Source organism: Barbatula barbatula (assembly GCF_947034865.1).
Source record: "Barbatula barbatula genome assembly, chromosome: 21".
NCBI lineage: Eukaryota > Metazoa > Chordata > Actinopteri > Cypriniformes > Nemacheilidae > Barbatula > Barbatula barbatula.
The window spans coordinates 8,459,018-8,485,073 of record NC_136784.1 but is presented as its reverse complement, the minus strand read 5'-3'; the positions used below and the strand labels follow the sequence as shown (position 1 = coordinate 8,485,073).

The following is a 26,056-nucleotide window of genomic DNA, read 5'->3' as shown; positions in this document are numbered from 1 at the left end:
TATTATTTTACATGAATAAAATGTATAAAAAAAACATAAGAGATTTATCTTCACTGTTCATTTTTTAAAAAGTGTTCACACAATAGGACACATTTAAGGTGTATAGCCTACATACATTTATGCATATTAACAAACATATAGACCCCTTCAGAAGACTTAAACAATGCTGGTGCAGAAGCACATCCCGTTTTATAACACCACACAAACCTTTGAACAAAATACAACCGACAGACCATTTTTAACCGAATCAAAATGCTAAACGAATATCTTTGATTCAAAATTCAGAAAACCTTGTTGTCAATCAGTAGTGATAGATATTAATCTCACATACAAAACTAATCAACAACACAATAAATACAAAACACAATATAAAAACAGACATAATCTTAAAAACACGTAGGAAAAAATTTTATAATACCATAAGTGCTCCGGGACCATGTTTACATTTTGCAAAGTGGTCTATATATACATCATATAGACATATTTTCCATAAATTCATTGCTTGGTTGAACTTCATAACCATGTAATAAATTGAAAAAAAATGTTTTAAGATGACAACAGGGCAGCCATGCGATGAAATGAGGTCAAGTCATGACAATACTTCAATACTATTTGTTTAAATACCTGCCATGCCATAGTGTATACCGTTTCAGGCATGTAAACTTATCCCACTGTTTAGCTTTAAAAATAGTAGGCAGCATACAGTATAGCTCACGGTACAAAGCATAAACTACACTAGTATATCATTCTCAACATAGCCATGCATGCATGCCCCATTTTCAGGTTTTATTTGCATGTTTGAGCTGAAAACCTATATTCGTATTCATATCTGTGAGATGAGAGACAAAAACGTTATTGTGAACGCAAGGAGTATAATTCACATTATAGAACTTTATAGTACCTCCAGACTAGTGTGTGTGTGCGTGCGTGTGCGTGCGTGCGTGCTGTATATGTGTGTGTGTGTGCTTGCGTGCGTGATGTATATGTGTGTGTGTGTGTGTGTGTGTGTGTGCGTCTGTCTATATATATATATATATATAGCTTGCAATATAGACTGAATATTTTGAGAAGCATACTTGAAGGTTGTAAAACCTCCCTCACAGTCATTAAAGTGCTCATCATTGAACTGCTGGATGCTTTGCTCTCCAAACACTCGCAGATTCCTCCCTATTGCGCACATGTGGTTCATTTTAACCTCACAAGTGTGAACTGTCAACATTTCTGTGGCTCTGCGAGCAGAGATTTCCTGACTTAAAGTCATGTCAGACATGTAAGGAATGTGTATGATACACAACATATGCTCCCTATCAGGGTTTCCAACAGCCGAGGGGCTGGTGAGCCGGACGAGGCATGGACAAAAAAGGACAGGGTTTATATCAGTGGACAATGGAATAAGCGTGAAGCCTGATCTACAATCAGCCAGAAGTTATTCTGCAGCGTCAGGGTTCAAGCCAAGGATAAAACAACTGCGCTCAATCCTTTTACCATTCGAATGAGCCAGCATATTGGTAGCCAGCGCACGCACACACCCCGTCACACACTTTCACCGTTTTTGATGTTTATCCAGCAGACATGATGTTAGCAGTATTTCGATCCCAGAAAGAGACATCCAGTCAAAACATTCAACTCAGACCCTCAAAGAAGTCTCTCCTCTCATAATAATATTGAGACAAAACAAACAAAGGCGAGACGGGAGGGCACAGGTGAAAGCAAACAGCCAATGAGATGTGGAAAGTAAAAGGTTTTAGAGGTTGTTATGAAACTTCTAGGCCAATCAGAGTGAAGGATACAAGTCATGTATTGTCAATAGTAAGTTAGAATATAAATTTTAAGTGCTTTACCTGTAATCTGATTGGAGACTCCTTTGGGCTCACCTTTTGAATTTGTGCAATCTATGGAGGAAAAAAGAGACGAGTCAGAAGGATGTACAAAAACATTTTTATAGTCACATTATGACGGTGTATAGTTATTAGACTCGTTTTAATTTGCAATGTGCGCCTATGTTTATTATAGTGTCTAATATTTGAATGACTAGCACCTGTTCAACAGCTCCAGTGACCCTAAAACATGCTGCAGTTGACATGGAGGTTAAGCTAATAGTATGGGCTCTAGTAACTAGGTACAAGACAAATCCAGCATAATGACCTCTAGGTTTAGACACACACACACACACACACGGCCAGACGGATGGGAATCATGGGAGCTTTTGTTTTACAAGGAGGCAAAAAGAAGTGTTATTGGCACACTGCATGTAGACACATGCTTACAGGCAAAATATGAAGCATGTGAGGGTAGGGCTACAAAAGACAGGGTGTGCAATAAGACTGAACAAGACATAAGGCTGAAACGTCCTCCTGTCAGGCTAAAAAAAACTTAAAGGGATAGTTCACACAAACAAAATTCAGTCAAAGATTTACCCGTTCCAAAATTAACATGTTGTTTAAAATCTGTATATGACTCTGTGGAACACAAAATATATTTTTGAGAAATGTCGCAATGTTTTGCGTCTGTGCAAATGAAGTAAAAGAAGGGGCAATATTGTTAGTTTACCAACATTCTTCATCTTATTCCGAGTTCTGCAGAAGAGAAAAAGTCATACAGATTTAGTATTTCAATAGGGTGAGTTAATTATGAGAGAATTTCATTTTTGGGTCAACTAGATCACAGGCCAATAACATGTAGTGATGCTAGATGCTGAGAAATAGCATGCTTCATCTTTAACAGTGGATGCAATTACGCCCAACCATACACAGGACATAGTCTTTCTCAGTACATTGCTCAACAGGTATGTTAACAATGCGCTTCTCGGAAAGGTCTATATGTTTGTGTATGTTGGAGTCATGCATCTGGGCTGTAGGTGTAGCAAAGCCTTACAGCATGTATCGTGTGGTGGGCTGGCAGGCAGGTGGGGGAGGGAAACAGGGGACTTGTTGACAGATAAGGGTCGGTTTAATCAGAGGATCTGAGGCAGAGAACGCCCTCTCCATTCCACTCACAACCTCTTTCAACATAAGACACAACTGAAAAGTGACGTGCTGTAATTTATGCATCCCTGATGGCATCGAACGGATTAAAAAAAAATTAAGGATGCATTGAATATTGCCAAAAAGAAGATATTTAGGAAAATGTTGGCAACAGAAAACCGTTGGTCCCCATTGACTTGCATTGGTTTTGTGTCGATACAATATAAGTCAATGGGGATCAACGGTTTTTGGTTACCAACATTTTCAAAACGTATTCTTTTGTGTTTTGTAGAAGAATGAAAATCATACAGATTTAATAAGACAACAGGTTGAGTAAATGAAGACAGGATTTTTATTTTGAAGGTGAACTATTCCTATAATATTTCAAAAACTGCCCAATCCCTCCCATCTCTCACCAATATCTTTAACTGGAATAGTAGATTTAACACTTTAAAAAAATGCGTTTACCGTTTGAATATATTCATGTAGCAGACACTTCTATCCAGTGATTTATAAATGAGGAATGCAATGTATGCAAACTATAACAAATACATCATCAGATTCAGCGTACATTTTTATTCAATGTTCCATCCTAAATGGAGAGAACAGAAGCAAAGGGAGGCTAAAGAGAGACGAGGGACCAAATATAAACACGCAGGACATAGTTGTGATGCCAAGCGCATGCCTGACACGGTTATTCACGAGTGCAACACTTAACGTGTTCAACGCTTACATGAGTACTTCGACCACATGACATGCCTCTCCTAAATCCAATTCAGATACCGAAAACAGTTTACAGAACAGTGTGTTTACATACAACAAGGTTCATGTACAAGAGTGCTAGCTGAACGGGTGATTTAACATGAGGTGGTAAAGACGAATCGTCCATTTCAATAGTTCCCTCACATTTGAAAACACAGAAACTTGCCAAAAATCACAAAACATGAACAGCCCACGAGCCCGGTGCATAAAAATAAACCGAAGGCAACCGATTACAAGTCTGCTAAGATCAAGCTCACTATTCCAGTCCAAATAAGGAAAGATAAGCTTAGCGGACACAGTGGAAAAGGCCTGGTTCAAATCCACTCTCAGGAAAAAAATTATTTGTACTTTCGTTCCAAATCCCCAGCGAAGACCCCTCGTCCCCTCAACAACCAAAAAAAGGTAACAAAATTGTAACTAACATGATACAAGTGTCATTTTAATCTTACAAAGCCACAAAACATGGCATTATTGAAAAGCATACAAACACACAGAGGGTTGAGTGTGGGGTTGTTGTGAGGTCACTTCTTTCCGTTTGGTGCGACCAAGCAGGAAACGGGCATGTGACGTACAAAGACTCACACAATACAAATATCCACATTCACAGGAGATACAAAGCCACACAGATACACAAACAAGGTCGAGCGCTTTATCAGCGACAGCAAATGCGTGCGTCAGTGTTCATATGTTTGTGAGCCTGGTAAATGTCTACAACTTTAGTCAGATCCGAAAGCCCCTCTACTCTGAGCCAGAGGAGAACAAAAGAAACGAGCCGCAGTGATTCAGGCCCACGTGTCTTTCCTGCGACCCACAGCTCTGCCACTTTCTTACCACGCAAATTAAAACAAGCCCACTCTTTGTGATCGGCCCTCCTGTTTGTACGGATTCGCATCAATCATTGACTTGTACATGAATCATGAGTTTGAGAAGAAAAGGGTTTCTCATCACCGTATGATGCATCAGCAATGAAAAAATATCAACCAGAGTAAGGTTTATAGGTCGGTTTCACAGCTTTAGACACTCTGATCTACACTGAGCTGTCCGGGAAACCTATCTTAGCCAATAGCAACATCGGTCAGATCTCTATAACACACATATTTCCCTATGGTGTAATTAGATGAAACTCAACCACCAAATCTGAGAGCTCAAACGCTTTAATGTCTTGATGTCTGATATTATGAAGGTTATGCTGGGCATTGAGTCTTACATATTTGTATGACCTCAGTCTTTAAATACTTTACTTTTAGCTGGTAATGACTAAAAGCTCTACATTTCCCTAAAAACTCTTTAAATTAAGGCTAATTTAATATGTTTTAGTTAACAATAAGACTCTCAGCTCCATTTAATACATTTCCCCACGTCGAAAGACATTTAGCAAATCTTCCATTAAAAGAGGAGGGTTCACCCAAAAATTTAAATTCTTGAATAATATAGGGTCCTAAGCTATTTCACTTTCTTCTGCAGAACACAAAAGAAGATTTTTGAAGAACGCTGGTAACCAGACAACATTGGACCCCATTGACACATTTATCAAAATATCTTCTTTTGTGTTGAACAGAGAAAATTGATTTTGAACAACATGAGGGAAAAAAATGATGAAAGAATGAATATTGTTAGGTGAAATATTTCTTTGTAAAAAGAATTGGTAAGGTCTGCAGATTCCATGTGTGTTAAACTTGCAGTCTTAAAGAAGTTTGATAAGTATCAGCAATGACTTCTACTTTGCAATAATTATTCAAATGCAGATTCAAAGCACAAGTTAAAAAGGGAAAGGGACAGAAAAAGGGACTTTGAAATATAAGGTTTTTGTTCACTTTATCACTCTTTAAAGTTTAAATCTATAAAGTTATGGAATAAAAGTTACCTTAGCCAAGGGCTTAAAAAATATGCTTGGTTTTGTCAAGTTGTCCTTTCAATATAAGGCTGAAGAAGCACAGCATACAACCAAGGAAGTATTCTATAACAATAGTCAAGATGTAGCTTATTCAAATGTATTCAAACTAAAAATGTATAAACAAGACAAACTTTTAATTGAATAAAACACAAGAACAATCGATCTTCAGGTGCTCATCATTGGTCTTTTATAGGTCTCCATGGACAAGCAGCCAGAAGTCTGATGTGGCGCAGTAAATATTCTTTGCTAGGAGACAGAAAGCATGGCACAGAGCATGCATGACGCAAACTGAGTGTGCATCAAAGTGTGAAAAATGCAGCTATGCTCTCTGTTACTGAGAAGCAGGAATGGTTCAAGTTAAACCGAAAAAACAATACATTTAATGAGTGAAAAAAATGTGAATAAACTGTGTAAACTGTGATATTAAACATGGCAATGAAAACAGTCAATAAAAACAGAAATTATCCTAAACTTAATATACATTTTAGTCCATTTTATTACCGCTACATAACTGTAAGCGATCTAGGAAGATGAAGCTCAGAGTCAAATAAAGAGAATTCACCTCATTAGGACTACTACATTACTACATGAAACTACAGTATAGGTAAACATCTCCAAATACGTTTCTAGGTACAAACAATTACAATTCTGACTTCCAAAATGTCAAGGAGAGAGAGAGAGAGAGAGAGAGAGAGAGCTCCCCATCCCCCTGCTCTCATTCTATGATCTATTTTGACAATCTCCATCCCTTTCCTGTCTGTCGCTCTCTCTCTCTATCTCTCTGTCTCACTATTCTTTACCTATACCTTATGCGTGATATGATGCTTCATGACAAGCGAGAATGAACCACTGTAACCTTTTGGTACAGGATACCCTATCAAAAAACCCTAAAACACGTATCAATAAAATAAATAATGTCTCTCTACTGTCCTCACCAAAAACAATACAAGAATGCCACAAATATTACTTAAAATGTAATAACGATCTATAATTACTCACGAACTAAAGAACACTTAAACCGGCATAGGAAAACCCACTGACAGATTTTATGACCAATGACATCTTGCTCTCAAAAACAGGAACCCGACTCATGTTTAAATAATGAGGACATGCCCAGCTATATGGATTTCAGCATGATTCATTCATGCCTTCAATTCGGCACTCACAAACTTCCCCCAAATGAGACTTCTGCTTTGAGATCAAGTGTCTGCAGTCAGATTAGAGCTCATTATAGCATCGTTTTAAACAAGCCCCAGGAGAGGATCGGAAAAAAGAAGAGAAAAACTAACTCGTATTATTATGCAGGTCAACATGTCCGGACGAAACAATTGTTCAAAATCACACTTCACTTCATTATGGTTGCAAATGAATGCCACATTTAGCAGACAGGAGAAAGATCTAATTTCTCTATATTGACCAAGTTCCGGGTTAATCTATAAATAATGCACATCTTTCTAGAGTCTTGAAGGATTCCCCGTTCAAAGAAACTCTCCTGGGAACACCCTCACCTTGTAGCATTTGTCATTATAGGCCTGTCTAATTGTCAGTTAGCTGACACACTTATTCAAAGCACTTTACTATCATCATAGGGAAAGGCTTCATGTAACATCCTTGGGTAAAGAGAAGGGCTCAATTAACCGAAAGTTAATCCTAATCGTCAATTTTAGCCTTCATCGATTACAAAAACAAAATAATCGAGGTAAACGATTTTTGTGCCGCATTCCATTTTGCAAGGATCCTCTCGTTTCTTGTAGTATAAATCCACAGCGCACACCTTTCCTTTACAGTGGTTCAGCAGTGCTATTTCTTAACATTTATTTTGTAAATGTCGTTTTAAGGGTTAATGAGTAATCGTGTTAAATAGTCGGGATCTCAATATTGGCCGAAATCATCAGGATTATGATGTGTCATAATCGAGAAGCCCTAGTAAAGGGTACTGCAAAAACAATGGTCATAGTTCACACGGCACATACCATAAAAGTACGATGTGACTAGTGTTGTCTGATTCACTTTCAAATGACTCTTATGAACTGGTTCTCAGTCAGGCTGTCAATCAGTCAGAGCAGTTATTGAATAAACAGCTGACTCACTCACTAAACGCAAGTCATAACTTTCATTTATACCCGACTCAAACTAAGCAATGTTATGTGATGAGTGTCCTATTAATGTGCTCCCAATGTCCTATTAATCTTGAGTACCTATAGAATAGTACTGCATACTTTGTATCTTCGAAGAGTTTTAGAAGACAGATTCAAACCAAACATTGGCCCACATTGACTACAAAACCACTAAGACATTTGTGACCCTGGACAACAAAACCAGACTTAAGGGTCAAGCTAAATGAGCTGAATTAAACTTCTATTTTAATTAATTATATTATGCAGCAATAAACAATATGTTTTGACACAAACTCAAATGACAAGCAGTTATTGAGCAAAATGAATGCTTTGTTTTCTTAACAGGAGTAGCTTTTAATGAAGAACTGTGGTCGTTTCCTCTATATGATTTTGTATAGTGCTCGAGTTAGCAGAGGTGGCGATCATATCACAATGTCAATCCTCCTTACTCCACTGATTGAATCCTCATAGCCTTCTGAGAAACAGTTAAAACTACATATGGGTGAAAACACAGTAATGAACACACAAAATGTGCACTCACACAAATGCTCCTAAAAATATATATATATTCAAGTCGCAAAGTTAAACTTAGGGAGCCTATGCGACTAAAATGGTTTAAATTTCGAGCCCAACACGCCACCATGCCAATTGCAAAAGGAAATTGTGTTCTTGCGAGACCAGTCGGCTGTCATCCCACCCCTAAAATTTGCAGTAGGAAATTTACTAAATATCTTCATCGAACATAATCTTTACTTAATATTCAAATATGTTTGGCAAAATCGATCATTTTGACCCATAACATTTATTTTTGGCTATTACTAAAAATGTTCCCGTCTTAAGACTGGTTTTGTGGTCCAGGGTCACGTTTATAAACATATATGTTATGTTTCACAGAAGAAAGAGTCATATACTGGTTGTGAATGACATCAACAAATTATTTTATTGGATGAAAATATATATTTTTGGGTCAAGTTTTGACAACTAGGCATCACATCAGGCATTACACCAAAAATCAAGAAAATGAAAGAAAAGAGAGCTGCTGTCCACTTGCTAAAAAAAACATACCATACTATAATTGTAAGATACAGTAAAGTCAACAAAGCAGTACAAGATAGCCACATTGGGCCAGTGACCGAACTGAAAGCAGAAACGAGAGAACAGTGATACCCGAGCAACTGACCCCAAGCACTGGGATAAATCCTTAGGGCCTTGTGCTGGAGCCGATGGCTGACTGAGGAACTAGGCCAACATGACGGAAGCAAAAAACAAAAACCACTCTCACATACTTTCTGTCAAAGCAGAGCAAATCTGAGTCAAGCTCTTAAAGGAATTGTTCACTTTCAACATACATTTTCATGATACTTTACTCACCCCTGTTGTCATCTAAGATTAGTTGAAAAGAAATTAAGGTTTCAAACATTCCAGGATTGTTCTCCATATAGTGGACTTCAATGGACTCTAAATGGTAAAAAAATACAGTTTCAGTGCAGCTTCAAAGCACTTTAAACGATACCGGACGATGAATAATGGTGTTATCTAGCGAAATGATCTGTAATTTACTAAAAATAAATTGTAAATGTATATGCTTTATAAACACAAATGCTCGCCTGATCTGTTTTGCGAAGCGCGATCATGACTTCACGTTAAAAAGGTCAGCTTGACGTAGGCAGTACCGAGTGAGTGTTTACAAATGTGGAGAAGGAGGAGCGTTCAAAAGTTGTTGAATGTTCAATGACATATTAAATTGTCTTTGCGTCAGTTTTTTGTTTTAAATGCTCATTTCGTGTGCGTATCCTGGATTCCGCCTACGTCAAGTATGACCTTTTCAAAGTAATTAGGTAATACGTGAAGTCGTGATAGCGCTTCGCAGAACAGAGCAAGGCGAGCATTTGTGTTTATAAAGCAAATACATTTTTTTTTTAAATGACCGATCATTTTGCTAGATAAAACCCTTATTCATCGTCTGGTATCGTTTAAAGCCATTTGAAGCTGCACTGAAACTGTAATTTTGACCTTCAACTGTTTGGAGTCCATTGAAGTCCACTACATGGAGAATAATCCTGGAATGTTTTCATCAAAAACCTTAATTTCTTTTCGACTAAAGAAAAAAAAATTACATCCTGGATGACAACGGGGTGAGTAAATTATCGTGAAAATTTATGTTGAAAGTGAACAATTCCTTTAAGGTTCTGACTGACAGTGACATCCAAGTGGCACAACCCCCCCTTCCCCCTTCCCCCCTTGAAAACAGCTACATTTAAACAAAGCTAATATGACAAAATATTCCATTCATGAAGGGTCCTGAAAAAGACATCAAATATTTGTGCTATGGTTTCTGAGCCTGAGCCTTCCAATACCACATGAAAACCTTTTTTTTATTTCCCTTGAGACCAGCTGTTTTAAGCAAATCTTCCAGGTGAGGCTGGATGACATCGACTCGGGCCTCAAATCGTTTGATCCACTTGATGGTACAGGCAATGGCCCTATGTATTGTGATAGAACTAGGTCACGTGTCAGGGGGTTTTTTAGACAGAAATAGGATTCAGGTGTGCCTTTTAAGGGATCCATTAATACACAAACATGTCTTATCTACTACTGTTTTCAAAAAAGGAAGTTGAACTTCTGTAGCATTGTATTCAAATAACAATGCATTTATGGCTGCTTCACGACTGATATTGTAATACTTCTCATAGGCTCAATAACATCTCATCTACAGGCCTTGTGTTGACTTTGTGGCTTGACACTTGAAAATGGAATTTAAATAAATTATGTCCCAGTTTTGTCTTATTTTGTGTGCCTCTTTCTTAATACATCAGATTACTCTTTTGTTTTTGCCTGTTTCTCATTTGCACTCAAGATGTTCCACCATTAGGCTCTGTGATTAACTGTCGAGCCGCCTTGGCATTTCTCGTTCTGCAGTTCAGTTAAGTAGTATCTTGGTGTGCCGTGCCAGGAGACAGAGGGGCCATCGAGTACATCATTCCCAGCCCAGCAAATGTAGGTCAATACGACCTTTCCCTACCACACATGGAGACAGCCAGAGGAGCCGAAACAAGAAACTGAAAAAAGATGACAGGCTGAGGATGAGATGGAGGGGCTGGATAAATCCGGAGGCTGTGACACAACAGAGACATAGAAGGAGAAAAGAAGGCCATTCGCAGCGGCCATCCAGCTTGTGTGGTAACGGTCATTGATAGAAAATGTAACTCCCCAATGCTAACCACATGACGTCTCAGTGTCAAAGAAATTCATCTACTGCCACAGAGAGAGGAAAGAGCCAATGCCCTAAAATCATCACTGCCTCCATAAACTACCAGGAGGACTATTGGGCAGGGACAAATGCACCATCAAGATCAACAAAACAGCAATTCCACACACAATAAGAAGTTTAAAATTAAAAGCTAAACAGGAAAGAACAATAAAAAAAGAGACGTATAAACAAAATGTGTGAGAACTCTACAAAGAGTATCACAAAGATATGAATGGGAAAATGCTCGAATAAAATCTGATGTAATGTGATTTTGTGAATAGAAGAAAGTCATTTGTAAGCCAATTCCCTTAAAGTGTTTGAACATTGCTGTGTTTGTTTGAGCATCACAACTTCACAAAGCAACCCAGGCCTATGCAATACAGTGAGGTCAGCGTAGGGCCATCTGTTTGTTAACCGATGGCAGACAGAGGCAGTGTTTGAGGAAACCTATTTGAAAACAGACATTGCACTGCAATTTAGTACCTTGGTGACACTATTGGCACATAAATTATCAATGTTTTCCTTAATAAGAAAGAACAACATAATATAATTATAAGATAATTGTAATTAGTTGCCAAATGGGAATAGAAATGCTTTTACTGTGGCTGACTGCTTTAAAGACAGCTGTAGTGTGTATAACTACTACATTTAAAATAAGCAACCGTCAGAAATGAATCCCAACACATAACCAGAAAAGAGACAAATCCTTACAGACGGTTGTAAATAAGCAAGAATAAGATCTAACTCTGTTAAAGCACTGGGGTACGCCAGCTGGGTTAGTTAAGACACATGGCACACAATTGCACAATATAACATGGAAAAAACAGAAAAATACATTTTGGGTGGAACTAAAAAAGGAAAAAGTGGCGAATAACAACTTAAGGGGATGTAAGTGGGAATTAAAATGTAAAAAAGTACATTATGGGCTGTGCACAAAAAGGAAACTGATTGAACCAAAACCAACTTTGGAGGGTACTGAAACAACGAAGGTTTCCGGATCTGAAAACACCAAAATGGGAAGCAGTAAGATGCAGTGCTTCCAATTGTGGTCTCACCATCTTAAACACACAACAAAACCACTGTAGCGCGCCTTTCTATACTGGTGTCATCAGTGTCAGGAAATCAAAAAGGGTGAAAGGTTGCCTGGTTTAAAACTAAATATGTCCTGAATGCAAGTTCCTTATAGATAAAATAATAAGGTATTTTAGTGAAAATAGCGCTTGCAGATTAATGTACTGCTACCAGAAAACACAAGGGAGCGGTTTACCGGACAAGGCTCAAGACTAGTCCCAGGCTAACTCAAATGTTAAAGTTGTCTTGATCGAAAACAACTCACACTGATATGTATTAAATATTTGTGTGGGTTTGTTTTGTCTCGAGATGCACAGCAGAAATGCTTTTATAAGGCATGTTCTTTTAAAACGACTTAAATATCCTACATTGAACTAAAGCCTAGTCCTGGTTTAAACTAATCCCTGTGCGGGAAGCCGCCCCAATGTGAGCATCCGATTTATATCTAAAATGAGTTTTGCCATTGCTGGATTGAAGTATGACTGGACTAATAGTCTGCATAAATCATCACCAGATAAGATGCAATTAATATGCATATATAATTGAATGCATATACCTTATCAAGCCGTCACTAACATTCAATCAATCTAATATTCGATAACTAACATGAAATAAATGCAATATTTTAGAAGGTCCGTGAAGGCTGCTATCAATATCGGTGGAATAGCTTTGCTAATTTAGCAACCAAATGCTGCACGACACAACCAGGTTACATTCCCGTTTGCTAACTAAATCCAACCATCTGAAAAACAATCGTAACTTGTACTATTGTGTACACGAAGAATGACTCCGTTACGTTCGGTCTTCAGATAGAAATAGTAATTCACCAGATAATCTCACAGACCTTGCTAGCTAGCTAGCTAACGTTAGCAGTTGGAGACTGCCACGCCAGGTCATTGTTTACATTGCTGACTGCCTTTAATACCCTGATCTGTATTTTCCTTCCTATATTATTACATATCTTAAATATATCTCGTCACCGAAGAAAATGCATTTTATTTTTTAACGGTTCAATAACCGATTATTTGGGAAAAAATAACAAAGAGACTGTCCGCTTGAGTCTGTTTCATTTCACAAGTATGGACAATGCATTTCTGAGATTTATATTTTATACACTACAGAATACTGTTGTGAGATCCTGTAAAACCAAGAAGATGCTGACATGACTTGATTTAACGTCAGTTATTCGTGAGGTGGCCTGCGGTGAAGCTAATCTTATATTTCTAGCCACTAGCTCGTCAATAAATACCGCAACGTTATCTCTGCGATCTCTTACTGTAATAAACAAGTTATGGTCGCCTACGAAACACCTACAACATTTTAACGTTGTTTTTGCTTTTATCCTCCTGCAATCCCTCACCAATGTGCAGTCATGGCTCAGGCGAGCTAGCAAGTCAGATTTCTCAAAAGTAACCAGCTAAGTTAGGTCGTTACAAACCTCACCCAATTTCTAATACACGTGTTTATTTGACGTTATCATAATTTTGCACTTGCTCTATTACATGGTATAAAATATGAACATAAATCCAGCCTCCCCACCCACCCCTGCGAATGCAGTGCATGAACAATGTCCCACAGCCGCGCGGAAGCTTGCGCCATTCAATCAGAGCAGCCTCGCGAGCTTCGGGCTTACCAGATTTGAAGAACGTCGCTATATCGGCCGTGTCGTTGGCCGCCTCCTCGGCCCCTTCCCCCGAGCTCATGGCTGTGGTGAAAAACACACAAAAAAGACGAATATCCAAACCGAAAGTTCCTATGTATGTTCCCCACAGGCAGAGCGACAAGATATGTCCGCCCTGTGTCTGAGGAATGATCTGACACGGACGGAAAAAGGATTACTTCTGAGGGCTAGGGAACATCACTAAACCTCCATCTTGGATAACACAAATTAATAGCGCCGGCCGGCGGCTCTCCCGAGCATAGCCAGCAACGGAGAGACTGGGAAGACGGCAGGGGGCGGGAGTTTGTAAAATGTCATTCCAGAGTTTTCCCTTTCCAGCAGTGCCGATCCTAGACGTCTGAGGGCCCTATGCAAACCTTTGTGAGGGGCCCTTGTCATAATAGCAAAACTTAGATACGCATATTTACATTTAGTCATTTAGCAGACGCTTTTATCCAAGAAGAACTAAGCAATAAAGCGATACAGGAGCAATAATAAAATATGTGCTAATACCAAGTTTCTAGTTTCAACAAAAGCTAGAACAATACCCGTTGAAAGGATTTATTTATTATTCTTTTTTATTTGTCTGTCAAGTATTCACAGAAGAGATGGGTTTTAAGTTTAAGATATAACTGTAATTGATAAAAATAATAAATCAAGAAACACCCTTAAATGAATTGAAACTTTAAGACAATAAAATTATTGACAGTAAGTAACAATAAGTGTAAATTAAATTCACGTTTTGATTCACGTGTAATTAATCCTAAAGTATCATGTTGCTCTGGAACCATCTAGCTTCTTTCTAACCAAATGAGCCATTAACAAAAATAAAACATGATAAGATTAGATTAGATTAGATTCAACTTTATTGTCATTACACATATACAAGTACAGTGTAACGAAATGTAGTTTAGGTCTAACCAGAAGTGCAGTTAGCAAGTGCAGGATATACAGTTAGAATAAATACAGAATACAATATTGTTCATAGTATATACCTACTGTAATTTATTCATAGAACATTCCTACTGCAAAACATTTTTATAGTCCATGCCCACTGTATTATATTATACAGTGGGCATGGACTATAAAAATGTTTTGCAGTAGGAATGTTCTATGAATAAATTACAGTAGGTATATACTATGAACAATATATAAATATAGTTTACTGAGAAAGCTAAGCATACGAAATAATCAATTCACACATCAATAATTCTCTAAATGTGATACAAACTAAAATGACGTATTATCATGGGCAAACGAAATACAGTGGATTGCAGTGGTGTGCATTGTAGCTGAGACTCGCATGAACATTGTACAGGTTTTGTGACTATAAGTCATTCCCTATAAATATAATATATATAAATGCTATTAAAGTTAGAAAATTAGTCTGATATGTAACTTTGGAGACGGTCCCTAAATTCACTACTATCGAACGTACACATGCCAGAAATTTTAAATTTGTAAAAGTCGCATCATCACATCATCGCATCGTTTCCAAATGATTCCTGCAAAGTTTGTAACAGAACAATAAGGCAGAAAGTTTAATCCGCGTCTTGTTTAAATAATAGTACATTACATTCGGTAGTAGGTACTCAATGGGGTCCCCTGGTGGTGCAGGGGCCCTACGCAACTTGCGTAGTTTGCGCATAGGAAGGATCAGCTATGCTTTCCAAGGGGGTCTCATAATCATGTTTGCTATATGGTGATGAAATATGAAACGTCCAGTTGGACTTTCAAGACCCTGGGGTCTCATTATCATATTCATCACATCATATTCAATTAAACGTGTTTATCTTACAATTGTTTTCTAACTCTTGGACTGTATATGCTATCAATTTTTTATTTACATCTGCCTATTTTTCCACACCCTAGTGTGTATAAAACTGATTGCAATAGTGAAAATAAGACTGTCAACATTTTCGAGTTTCTAGCCTCAGACACATCGGTGAAAGCAATCAGGGTTCAAATTGAATTGCATTTAAACATGATATAACATATTTAAAATTTAGCTTATTTTGTAATTATTATAATAATTATTATCACTAATTATAATTATTTACAATATTAATGAATTAATAATTTGTTACACGTATAAAGCGCTATTTTTTACAGAATTCAAAGTTTTTTACATGTAAAAGGGGGTATTAATTATTTACTGCACTAACAATAGTTTAACAATGATACTTTGTTCAACAATAACAATACAAAAGGTAATCAATATGGAAAATATGTTTATTAACGAGTCAAAATTAGTTTTTTATAATATGTTTTCAATAGTCCAAGTCAATAGTCCACTTTGTGAATTACACTGCCATCTGCTGGTAAAAGTGTATATTTTAAATGGTATTGTCGATTTTTGCTGTAACATGGTAGGAAAAAGACAATTTTTTATTTAATCACTCTCTATAAAATATAATTAACCAAGATAAACCACCAAAACACAAACAATGTATTCTTCTGTTTAACTCTTCGACCAGATTTACATAATCAAGCTCATTGTCAAGATCAATGTTCTATATAAGGTTTGTTACTTTGGGTACGCTTATTTACATGTATAATGCTATAAAATTATATATATATATATATATATATATATATATATATATATATATATATATATATATATATATATATATTTGTATGTCAATCACGTTTACAAATGAGTTCACTGTCTTATCCGTCCACCAGGAGGTACTGATATTTTTGCAGCCTTGACAATTTTACCACAGAAGAAGTCGAAGACGGGCGGTGCTAGCTTAGCTTAGAAAATATATATTTGCTTTTGTTTTGTTTTGTAACTTCTACTTTTTTTTAAAGGAAATAACTTTTTGTTACATGGTTAAGAGGTGTTTCGTTTAAAAGAGCTGTTTTGCCGTTCGCTAACTGTTGTGGAAAAAGCTTTACAGTAAGTTACGTCTCTGTCATGCGTTATTTTAGCATGTAACGAAATGCTAATTGTCACGCAAGCCATATTTTTAGCATTGGTTTACATTATGTATTATGTCATATATATTGCACATATCAGACATTAAGTCTATCAACATTGTCTCTTATTTAATTTCTGAGCAGATGGCCGATTTATTGACAGTTTATGACGACGACCAGGCCAACACATTCATCGATTGCATGGTAAATTCTTGTTTTGCTTATGTTGTTTGATTGTAACTTGACGTAAGTACTATTTTTAACTGTACCGTATTGCGGATGAAGAATTTTGTTAAATTTTGTCCCTCAGATCTGTGACAAAAGAATAAGGGGAGAGAGCCAGTACAAAGTTCACGTGACCACATTACAACATTTAAAGGTAACGTGTCAAATATGCAGCATTGTGTTTCGAGAGATGTTCATTGCCCAAGTTTTATCTTAAACCCAAAACATGTTTACATTATTGCATGCTATTAATACAATTTGGCCATTCATAATACTATATTTTCTGCATTGGATGTTCTTAGTAGTCATTTTAAAATAACCTTTTTACGGTTTTATAATGTATGACCTTGCAGAACTGATGACTGCCTTGGGTGGCTTTTGAGTTCTGTGACATTTTAACTTTGCAGACATTTTCCTTGTCTTCACTTTGTACTTTGAAGACCAAATACAAGTCCTATTCACTCTTTATTTATTCATTCTTTTGTTCTTCCTATTCTGGATATAGTACCAAACGAAGAAATCTATTGTTACGCTTAAGTTGTAGTTTTATTTATCTCGTCTTCTTACCCGAAGATACTTGGAACAACATTTACTACACTTTCTTGTTCTCTTATTTATTTCTGCATCTTTGAGAAGATCTAAGAGCACTCATTCCTCTTTATATTGTAAAATATATATTGTCTTTGTAGTCTGGGGGCAACTTCACACTACAGTTGTCATCTTTGCAGCAAAAACCTGCTTTTTCCCACTCCCAATTTGATTGGTTGGCCTCAATGCAATTTATAGGACTCGTGCTTGACAGCTTTTTGTCAATTTTCCACGCAGCCAAGTTTCTTTTAATATTCCTAGGCTACTCAAGTAGTGTTCCCAACGAGGAACCTGTTGCTGGTTCCAGGGTTCTTGTCTTTGAATCTTAAATCATTTAAGATGTTCAGGAGATGTTCTGTGTCAATTACCTTTACCGAAATTGTTTTCAGACAATTTTGGTGTTGTCTGAGTTTCTGATTTCCCTTACATTAAACATTGAGGTCTATGTATCTGGTCCTGTCCTTGGGCATTGGGCACCAGATGTTATGCTGATAGTAAAAAGTCTGGCACACGTTATACCTTTTCCTTTAGGCTAAATGTGTGTGTTTCATAATAATCTTTTTTTGATCAAAGTTGTAAACTGTCATAGTTGTTTAAGCTGCAGTGTCCTTTTTATTTTTATGGGTCTGAAAGAAAGGAATGGACAGGGTATAACGGATCTGTTATACGTTCACATTGGATTAACCCATGGAGTTTTGCATGTGGAGTTCTCATGACTGTTCTGAATTGATCTTCATCCCTTCCTCCCACAGTCGGGACTCCTACTTTTATGCCACATTACTCTTCATCTTCTATAAAACTTGTTTTACAAACAAGTAAAAATCAACTTCATTAAATGGTCGCGCAAAATGTCACAGAAAATGTGTCTGGAATCCTTTCTCCACACACATTGTTTTCTTCATGATGTCCATTATTTGGACATATTTGATTAACCTCTTTGTTTACTTTGTTTCAGTTTATAAAGTATCTTCTATGCCGTGCTCATAACAGTATACTCACCTGTGACTGTTTTTCCTCCACTGTATGTCCTTATATGTTCAAAGAAAGAGGAGGCCCTTGTTGCACAGGGTAAGTAGTAAATACGTTTAAAGAACGTTTTCTTTAAGGCCTAGCCTTATTTAGACTACAAAACAAAAATAATCTAGTAGTAAAATTATTATTATTAATTTAGTTAATGAAGTATGTCATTGACCATCTTGTAAAACTCTAAAGATGTAAAGAAATGTTTAATTTGCTCTTTGATATTGCACTGATATTTAATGTGCTATTTAGAAGCATAATTCAGTATTTCCTCAGCAAAACCAGCAGAAATCTCAAGGAGTTTGTAAGTATACAAACTATCAGTTGTCCTTTCAGAGGTTCCATAGCGTTTCCAGAGGCGAGAACATTCTTCTACCATCAAAATGTATGGACATTGAACATCTGTCACAATCACAGACCTACATATATCCCCAATGCCTGGTTCAGACTAAACAATACTAAACAATTTCAGCCTGTTTTTGCCACTGTCCGTTTTCCATAAGGTTTCAGTGATTCACAAACAACAATCGGGGGCATGATCTCCACTGCATTGTTTGTTTGCGATTGTGGTTGCTGAATAAAGACACCCCACCTCGTGAAAACTGTCTGTTCGCACGGTCAGCGACGTTGTTTTCAGGGAATTGTCAATATTTTGCATGCATCAGGAAGACGCTGGTAATTTGGGGAAGAACTTAAGGGAGAGGTTGTATGTCTATGCACTTATCAAACCTCTGTTGAAATTCTTTTTAGATGAAGCAAGATGAAGTTATACAGCATGACGAAATTTTATTGACTAAAACGAGACGAAAATGCATAGACATTAAGTCGACTAAGCAAAAACAGGACATGGATGACTAAATAAGATAAAATATAAAAAGTATATTTGTCTTGGGACTAAAAGTAAAATAAAAAATAGCTGACAAAATTAGCATTAATTGGTTGTGTTTCAGAGGCCAGTTGCTAGTTGCTTCTCAATGGCATTATACAACATAAAAGATGACAAGCCACTATTGGCCGAAAAACAATGTGTAGTTTGACATTATATAATAATCCGACACGGTAACTATCGTAGCAGACAGAATATTGTGAAGTCTGAACTTGGTAAGTAATCTAATGGGCAAAACTACTTCATTTTTGTATGAAGTCATGGATGTGACCCTGTTCGAATCACATTGGTCACCCACGATTCAGCAGAGAATGTAATGGAACAATTAACAGGAATACAATTTTCTGTTAAAACAGAAATACATTGATTTGATGACCACATTTTCTGCTCCTGGCTGATGTTTTCAGCTTTGTGATGCACCTGAACAAAGAATTTTGTTCATGCCCTATAGAGTACAATTTCGTGTTTTAAACTTTTTACAGACAAACTGTACTGAAACAGTTTAGAGAGAACACCACAAGCAAGCTTGGCAAACACATGTGGATGTAACGTATGATACGCAGGTGCATAAGTATGAATTTCAACAGCGCATTACAAGCCCTGTTGATGGTTTTTGGAACGTTGGGACTGTTTGCATTTTCACAGGATACTGTTGCCACATTCTCTACTGGCCTCTGACCCTGAATGATTTTCATATACAAAGTTTTGAAAGAAGACTGGAGCCACAAGTGGATAAGATATGGAACTGAATTCATCAGAAGCTCCAATGATCTACAATTGCAAGTCTGCTGCTGATGAAAAGTCCAGTACTACCAAATTCTGATAAACTGATGTGTCACTTTATCAGTTATGCTGGGAATGAACTAAACAGCCTATAAAAGAACAGTGTACGTAAGAGGCTTTGGTTCTCTTGTCTAAAATCACCTTCCATTCAACCAACAATCCTTTCATAAGCAGTCTCTGCAGCAGTCTCTGCAGCAGTCAATGCTCCGTGGTCAATCGGTTAACCTTTAGGCTGACCTGAAGGTCACGTTGGGTGTATATAATATTTCATTAAATATATTTTAGATCAGACTTAATCTGCAAGTCTGATTTGTGCTACTCTGAAGATTCTGCTGCATTAAATGCAAGCCTTTTAGACAAATTAAGTCTGTGTTTTTCGCTGTTGTTTATCTAATGTTATATCAATGTAACAGGTGGATGCTCACTTCAAACTCAGGTTTGCATAAACTGAAATGATCATGCTTTACGAGCCTGTGTTGTCCTTATAGGCGCTATTCCGAGACAACCTCAATTACCCCAATGGACGGATATCAAAGAATATTTGGAATACCTGAGTCTTGATGAGCCCATCATTGGTAAGAAAACTTCATGTGACTTATTGACAAAAGGACAAAGTTAAACATTAAATATTTAGTCAGCCCAATCTTAATCGCCTTTCATTTGAAAACGTTTAAGTCAAATTTTTAAAATAAACTAACCTAGAACTTCTGCAAATATTATATATCTGCTTTGTTTGGTCAGGTCTCAGCTCCCTGGTACAGATACCAGATTTTGTGAGCGAGGATGGCAAAACAGTGTTAAAGTACAAATGCAGATTGTGTGTCGTGGAGATGGACCTGTACAGCATGGTGGCCCATATCATTGGACGCAAACACAGACAAAAATACCTGGTAAGGTGGTTTCACTCCACAACTGAGTTGCATTCATTCTGTTCAGCTTGACGTTAGGAGTTTATGATAATCCTCTTGGCAGGAGCTGAAACGACCAGATTTAGTCACATGGCATGACACAGCAAGTGCACAGAAGCAGCCTGGTCTTGTCGCAAGAGCCAAAGCGGCAGTAGTCGAAAAGCAGGAGGGATGGGGAAAACCAGAGGTATGGTAATCTTCGTAGATTCATTGTTTTAAAACGTATTAATTTTTTGCAACATTTTGAAAAAGAATATATAGGAATTTAATTGAATATCAATTGTAATTTTTTGATTTTGTAGCCACTCAGAAGACCACAAGAGGCATTCAGAAATGTTCAACAAGGTGAGAATGTCATCTCTAAGTAATTTACATTTTTGTAAATGTTATTGTTACACCCCTACACTGTACTTGGCTTTGGGTGAACTGTCTAAGTAAAAAAATTTATCTTCTCAATTTTCATCACCGCTGGGACATAGCAGGAAATGTTTCTCAGTCCAGTGCTCATGGACGAGACCTGCGTAGGCCACCACAATTGGTTGAAGAGGTTCATAGACAGCCATATGTGAATGAAGACAGACCTGCAAGGCCATATTATGCTAGGGAAAATTATGATGGACCCAATCCAGGTGATGCAGTTCGCCATCAGCCCTACCCAGAAGAAAGCAGACGTCAAAGACCATATGAAGAACCTGGGAATCGAGGCGTCTTGCGAGATGAGTATTCTGAAAGAGAACTACATGCTAGGCCCTATGCAGACCAGGGTGGTGGAAGAAGACCTCTTTCTCAGCAAGGCTATGAGAAAGCAAATCTTAATAGAAGACCGTACTCTGGTGGAGATGGACAAAGTCTCGTATCCAGAGATGTGCCAAGAAACCGACATAATGACAAAGATCTCAGAATCCACAGTGCAGTTCAGCATCCTGGAGACTCTGACTATCAAGAGGGCCAAATGGACGATAGGATGTATTCAGCTTATGGCATGGATGCTACGTCAAAGCACGGCCGAAGCTTTTGTGAGGACGAGAGAAGAGGAACAGTCATAGAATTTGACAGAACCATGCACGGTTATCCCCAAAGATTTGAGTCTGGAGATAATACAAGATCATATTCAGACGAAATGATTCCAGCCAAGAAGAAAAGGAAGAGCCGATTCTCCGATGCAACAGCGGAGGAAATAGCAGTTGCACACATAAGGTTTGACTTTTGATCATTGAAAAAATTGATGATTATGTGCTATGGTTATTCCATAAAGTCATTCAGACAGTTAGGTATTAACATTTTCATAAAACCTTTTGACTATTTTTATCTTTGTTTGTAACAGTGTTGGTTGTGGTAATTTGGGAATGTTTTAAAATTTTAAATCCCTACTTTCATTCTCAAGGCTTTACATAAACGTTTATATTTGCCAATGGTGTAAGAATCCATGATAATGCTCTTTACAGACATTCTGAAGACAGAACGGGACAGAGATCACACAACCAGCAGAGAGATGCACAGATCCGACCTCTGGTAAAACTTCCCGTCTCCTTTACCATTATATTTATGCCCACCATGTTATATTTTATGAAAAATATAAATTTTCTTGTTAATTATAATATCAGAATGACAGATTTTATCTGTTGTTACCAGCTGTTTGATATCCCTGTTATGGATTCCGGAAGCACACAGCATTTCAATCCAAATCCTGAAAATGTTCTGGATGTACTAGTAAGTGTAGAATATATGACAGTAGGGATGCTCATTTCGGTTGATTTCCCTAACCAAGAACCGACACTCCTTATCCGAACATTTACCGTCAACCGATACGATTTTTTTTAAATAAATTGTAATTAAATAAAAGTACAGGCTGAGTCTCATTTCGAAGGCATCCTCCGGGGGTCGCGTCTGCCGCCTTCACATGCAACATCCGGAGGACGCAGAATTCGAAATGAGACACAGCTACAGTTGAGGAGGGTCTGTGAAGCGTCTTGAGCCTGTGCCTTTCGGATGGCACGGATGCCCCCAGGACGTTTAATATGCTTTACACCAGCCAGGATTAATATCAAAGAGTGCATAAATGTGTTTTAGCTAAACAGATATAAATCAGATCTGCTATACCCACCCAATATAAAAAGAATGTTTTACTTATTCATATTTCACATTTGTATTTTTACGTCATGTCTAAAAGAAGGGAGGGAAACCACCAGTCGTGCCATTTTCTTCTCCTTTACAAAGCGCACGGGCTGTCTATGCAAGACATCCATGAGATAAATGTATGTAAAGGATAAATTAATGGCTAGCACCTAAATTCCCTTGCAGTAGCTCCGCAATTAGCTTTGGTGAGCCGTAGACACGTCGGTAAGACAGAGAATGTCACAGTGCATTGCAACGTTTCGGAGGGGATTTACACCTAGTCGCACTAGTCTGCTATCCATGAGTTAAAACAGATTTAGCATATTTTTCTTTAAACATACAGAAAACTAAAAACATGTATGATTATTTAAAAGCTTAATACATTTTTATTGTAAAAAAATCATATTTAACTTCAAATAAACATGCCTTTCAAATCGTTTAACTGATAGTATTAATCGGTCAAGATTTTAACTTGGTTAAGATGATCAATATGAGCATCCCTATATGACAGACATGGATTGAGGGAGACTTTTCCTTTTCTTCTAACATATTCTGCACATTTACAGAACAACATTGAAATTGAAAACATGGATGAAGCCAAATATCTTAAAGAGAAGCTATGTACAGTTTTAAAGGAATTTCAAGCAGCTAAAGCTTCAAGACATGGGGTAAGCACATAGTACAAAAACAGCACAATACGTTTAATAAAAAAATATATTCTTATCAATTTTAATAAATTGTTTTTTCTTCAACTCAAGGATCATACTTCACAATCTGTCAGTGATCACAGAGGAGACCAGCACAGAGATGCATACGATAATAACCAAAGGGACGATCCAGATGGTGTCTACTATGAAACCAGAGGTTTCCAAGAGGGTAGACCATATGAAGACTGTACTAGAAATGTGCAAGAATCCCGACAATATGACAACGACCCTAGATCGTTTCTAGAGGTCAGACAATATGAGGATGACCCGGTTCCTAGAGACACCAGACATTATGAAGACGACTCCAGAGATTATAGAGAGCCAAGGCGATTTGACAGTTATCCCAGTGATTCTCTCAGTAAATCAGCAAGGCATGATGCAAATGATCCCAGAGGATTTCAGAAAACGAGGTTGCAAGAGAACACAGTCGATTTTCCAGAGAGGAGAGGTTTAGATAATGATCCAAGAGTAAAGGCAGGACATTATGAAGAATATTCAAGAGCTTCACAAGATGGCCAACATCATGCTGATGGGATGAGAAGTAGTCAAGATGCAAGATATTATGATGATGATGATTTCAGGGGGACTGGAAATTGGAATAACCAGAGAATGCGTGCAATGGAAAACACAGGTAATGTTGATGACAGAGGTTTTCAAGGTAAAACAACCTGAAGAAACTTATGTAGAGCATTGGTTTTGAGTTTTACACAGCCCTGCATATTTTGTATATCTATTGATTGACATACACAAGTTATCAAGTTATTTGAACATTAAATTGGAAAGACATACAAAATGTGCCGTGCTATGAACTGGAGTTTACATCAAAATAATTTTAAGAATGATCACAAAACCTTTTTAAACCCAAAACTACGTTTGCAGGGTTCTCTTCAAAGTTTCCACACCTCATTACTTGATTGATTCCTTCTTGTTTTCTTGCTTTTAGAGAGAGTTTGTAATCCTCCCACTCACTTCAAACCACCTCCTCTACTCGGGGAAACAAGGATGTATCCTGGGAGAGGACAACAAAGGTTACATCAGAATGTCCATCTGTCTGGTGAGGAACTCTACGACCCATTCCAACCATCATCCTCTCCACCTTCAGAACCCTCAACCAGTCTCAACAAGATCGCTTCAACTCTACTGGAGCTTGTGTCGCGTAGATAAAATAAGGTTGATTTAATGTGAATTGAGCTAGTCACTTCATTATTTTTTTATTGTTACATAGCAGTGGTTAACCAGAAGTTAACTTTTTATTTGGGGATTTGGTGATTAATCTTGTGTAAGTAATTTTGGATGAAAGCATCTGATGAATGTTTTCTTGTTTTCATTAGTTAGGTCAGTGATTTCACGGATTTAATTGTTGTTGGATGTTTGTGTCTGTACTTGTGTTGTGAAATGATACTGGTTTGTTAAAATAATGTGTTTAAAATAAACCATTTAACCCAGTATTGACATATCTTTACTATATAAATACTGACGTCAGTAAGTGGTTACATCAAATGTCAACAATATAAATTTCCAGAGTTTGCTAATGTATTAATTCCTGAGGTTCTGTCTCATTGTTTGTCATTTGGGTATCAAAAGGACCATTTCTCAGTAATAAAAGTTATTTAACAAATATAATAAATGCAGCTTTATATATGTCCAGTTGTCAGATCAGTATGACAATTCATACTCGTCACAAACCACATTACCATTGTCTAAACCAGTAGATCTCTCGACATGTTTTCAGTACTGGACCTCATCATATCTCCAACCATCCCCAATGACCCCAGAGCTCGCACCCCAATTCCATTTTCTTTCTCCGGCACAACATGTTTCCACTAAATTAGGAAAATGAAAGATTCAAAACAATCTTTTCAGTATCTCCAACAGTATAAACACCTAATAAGTAACCATTATATAATGTGTATATATATTATATATGGACTTTGAGCTCTGGTGTGCGATACCTGTGGTCTAACTTGCCCTGACGTGCACTTGACTTTACGCGTTCAACCTGTCCACTAGGGATCCGCGTACCCCCGCTTGAGAAACACTGGTCTAAACCATAACTAAGGTACTGTGACAGTGTTTTTGTGAGTGCATGTGCCTTTGCTATTTTCAGAATTCAAAAGAGATCAAAAATAAAATAAATATAAATAATAATAAAAAAATACAGTAGCCAAGGCAGTTTGAACCA

At 37.3% G+C, this 26,056-nt stretch overlaps 2 protein-coding genes across 8 annotated transcripts in view; one reads left to right on the top strand and one right to left on the bottom strand.

Moving 5' to 3' along the window:
* The window catches only part of trioa (trio Rho guanine nucleotide exchange factor a), a 70,439-nt gene extending 56,524 nt beyond the window's left edge, over positions 1-13,915 (bottom strand). For both annotated transcript variants that reach the window (XM_079484010.1, XM_079484011.1), the window contains exons 1-2: positions 13,691-13,915; positions 1,842-1,892 (exon numbers count right to left, since the gene is read on the bottom strand). In XM_079484010.1, the coding sequence (XP_079340136.1) occupies positions 1,842-1,892; positions 13,691-13,760 (121 nt within the window). In that variant the 5' untranslated portion in view covers positions 13,761-13,915. The remainder of the gene's footprint in view (positions 1-1,841; positions 1,893-13,690) is intronic.
* Positions 13,916-16,402: 2,487 nt separating this feature from the next.
* LOC306910723 (uncharacterized protein) lies at positions 16,403-25,320 on the top strand. 6 transcript variants are annotated; one of them, XM_079485499.1, is made up of 14 exons: positions 16,403-16,622; positions 16,787-16,846; positions 16,953-17,021; positions 18,499-18,523; positions 20,633-20,719; positions 20,886-21,034; positions 21,117-21,239; positions 21,355-21,397; positions 21,532-22,249; positions 22,498-22,564; positions 22,685-22,762; positions 23,734-23,835; positions 23,926-24,505; positions 24,818-25,320. In XM_079485499.1, exons 2-14 carry the CDS (start codon positions 16,787-16,789, stop codon positions 25,036-25,038), a joined length of 2,322 nt encoding a protein of 773 aa, XP_079341625.1. In that variant the 5' UTR covers positions 16,403-16,622; the 3' UTR covers positions 25,039-25,320. The 6 variants fall into 6 exon arrangements, with proteins under 6 accessions (XP_079341625.1, XP_079341626.1, XP_079341627.1 ...); XM_079485500.1 differs by having other exon boundaries at positions 16,405-16,622; positions 21,535-22,249; XM_079485501.1 differs by lacking the exon at positions 18,499-18,523 and having other exon boundaries at positions 16,431-16,622.
* The last annotated feature ends 736 nt before the right edge of the window (positions 25,321-26,056 follow it).

Bases quoted from the DNA above. Each gene is read 5' to 3' on its own strand.
- LOC306910723 (XM_079485499.1), top strand. From the start codon at position 16,787: ATGGCCGATTTATTGACAGTTTATGACGACGACCAGGCCAACACATTC. The intron at 18,524-20,632 runs GTAAGTAGTAAA...TTGTCCTTATAG, and splicing joins GGAGGCCCTTGTTGCACAGG to GCGCTATTCCGAGACAACCT. The intron at 22,250-22,497 runs GTTTGACTTTTG...TGCTCTTTACAG, and splicing joins ATAGCAGTTGCACACATAAG to ACATTCTGAAGACAGAACGG.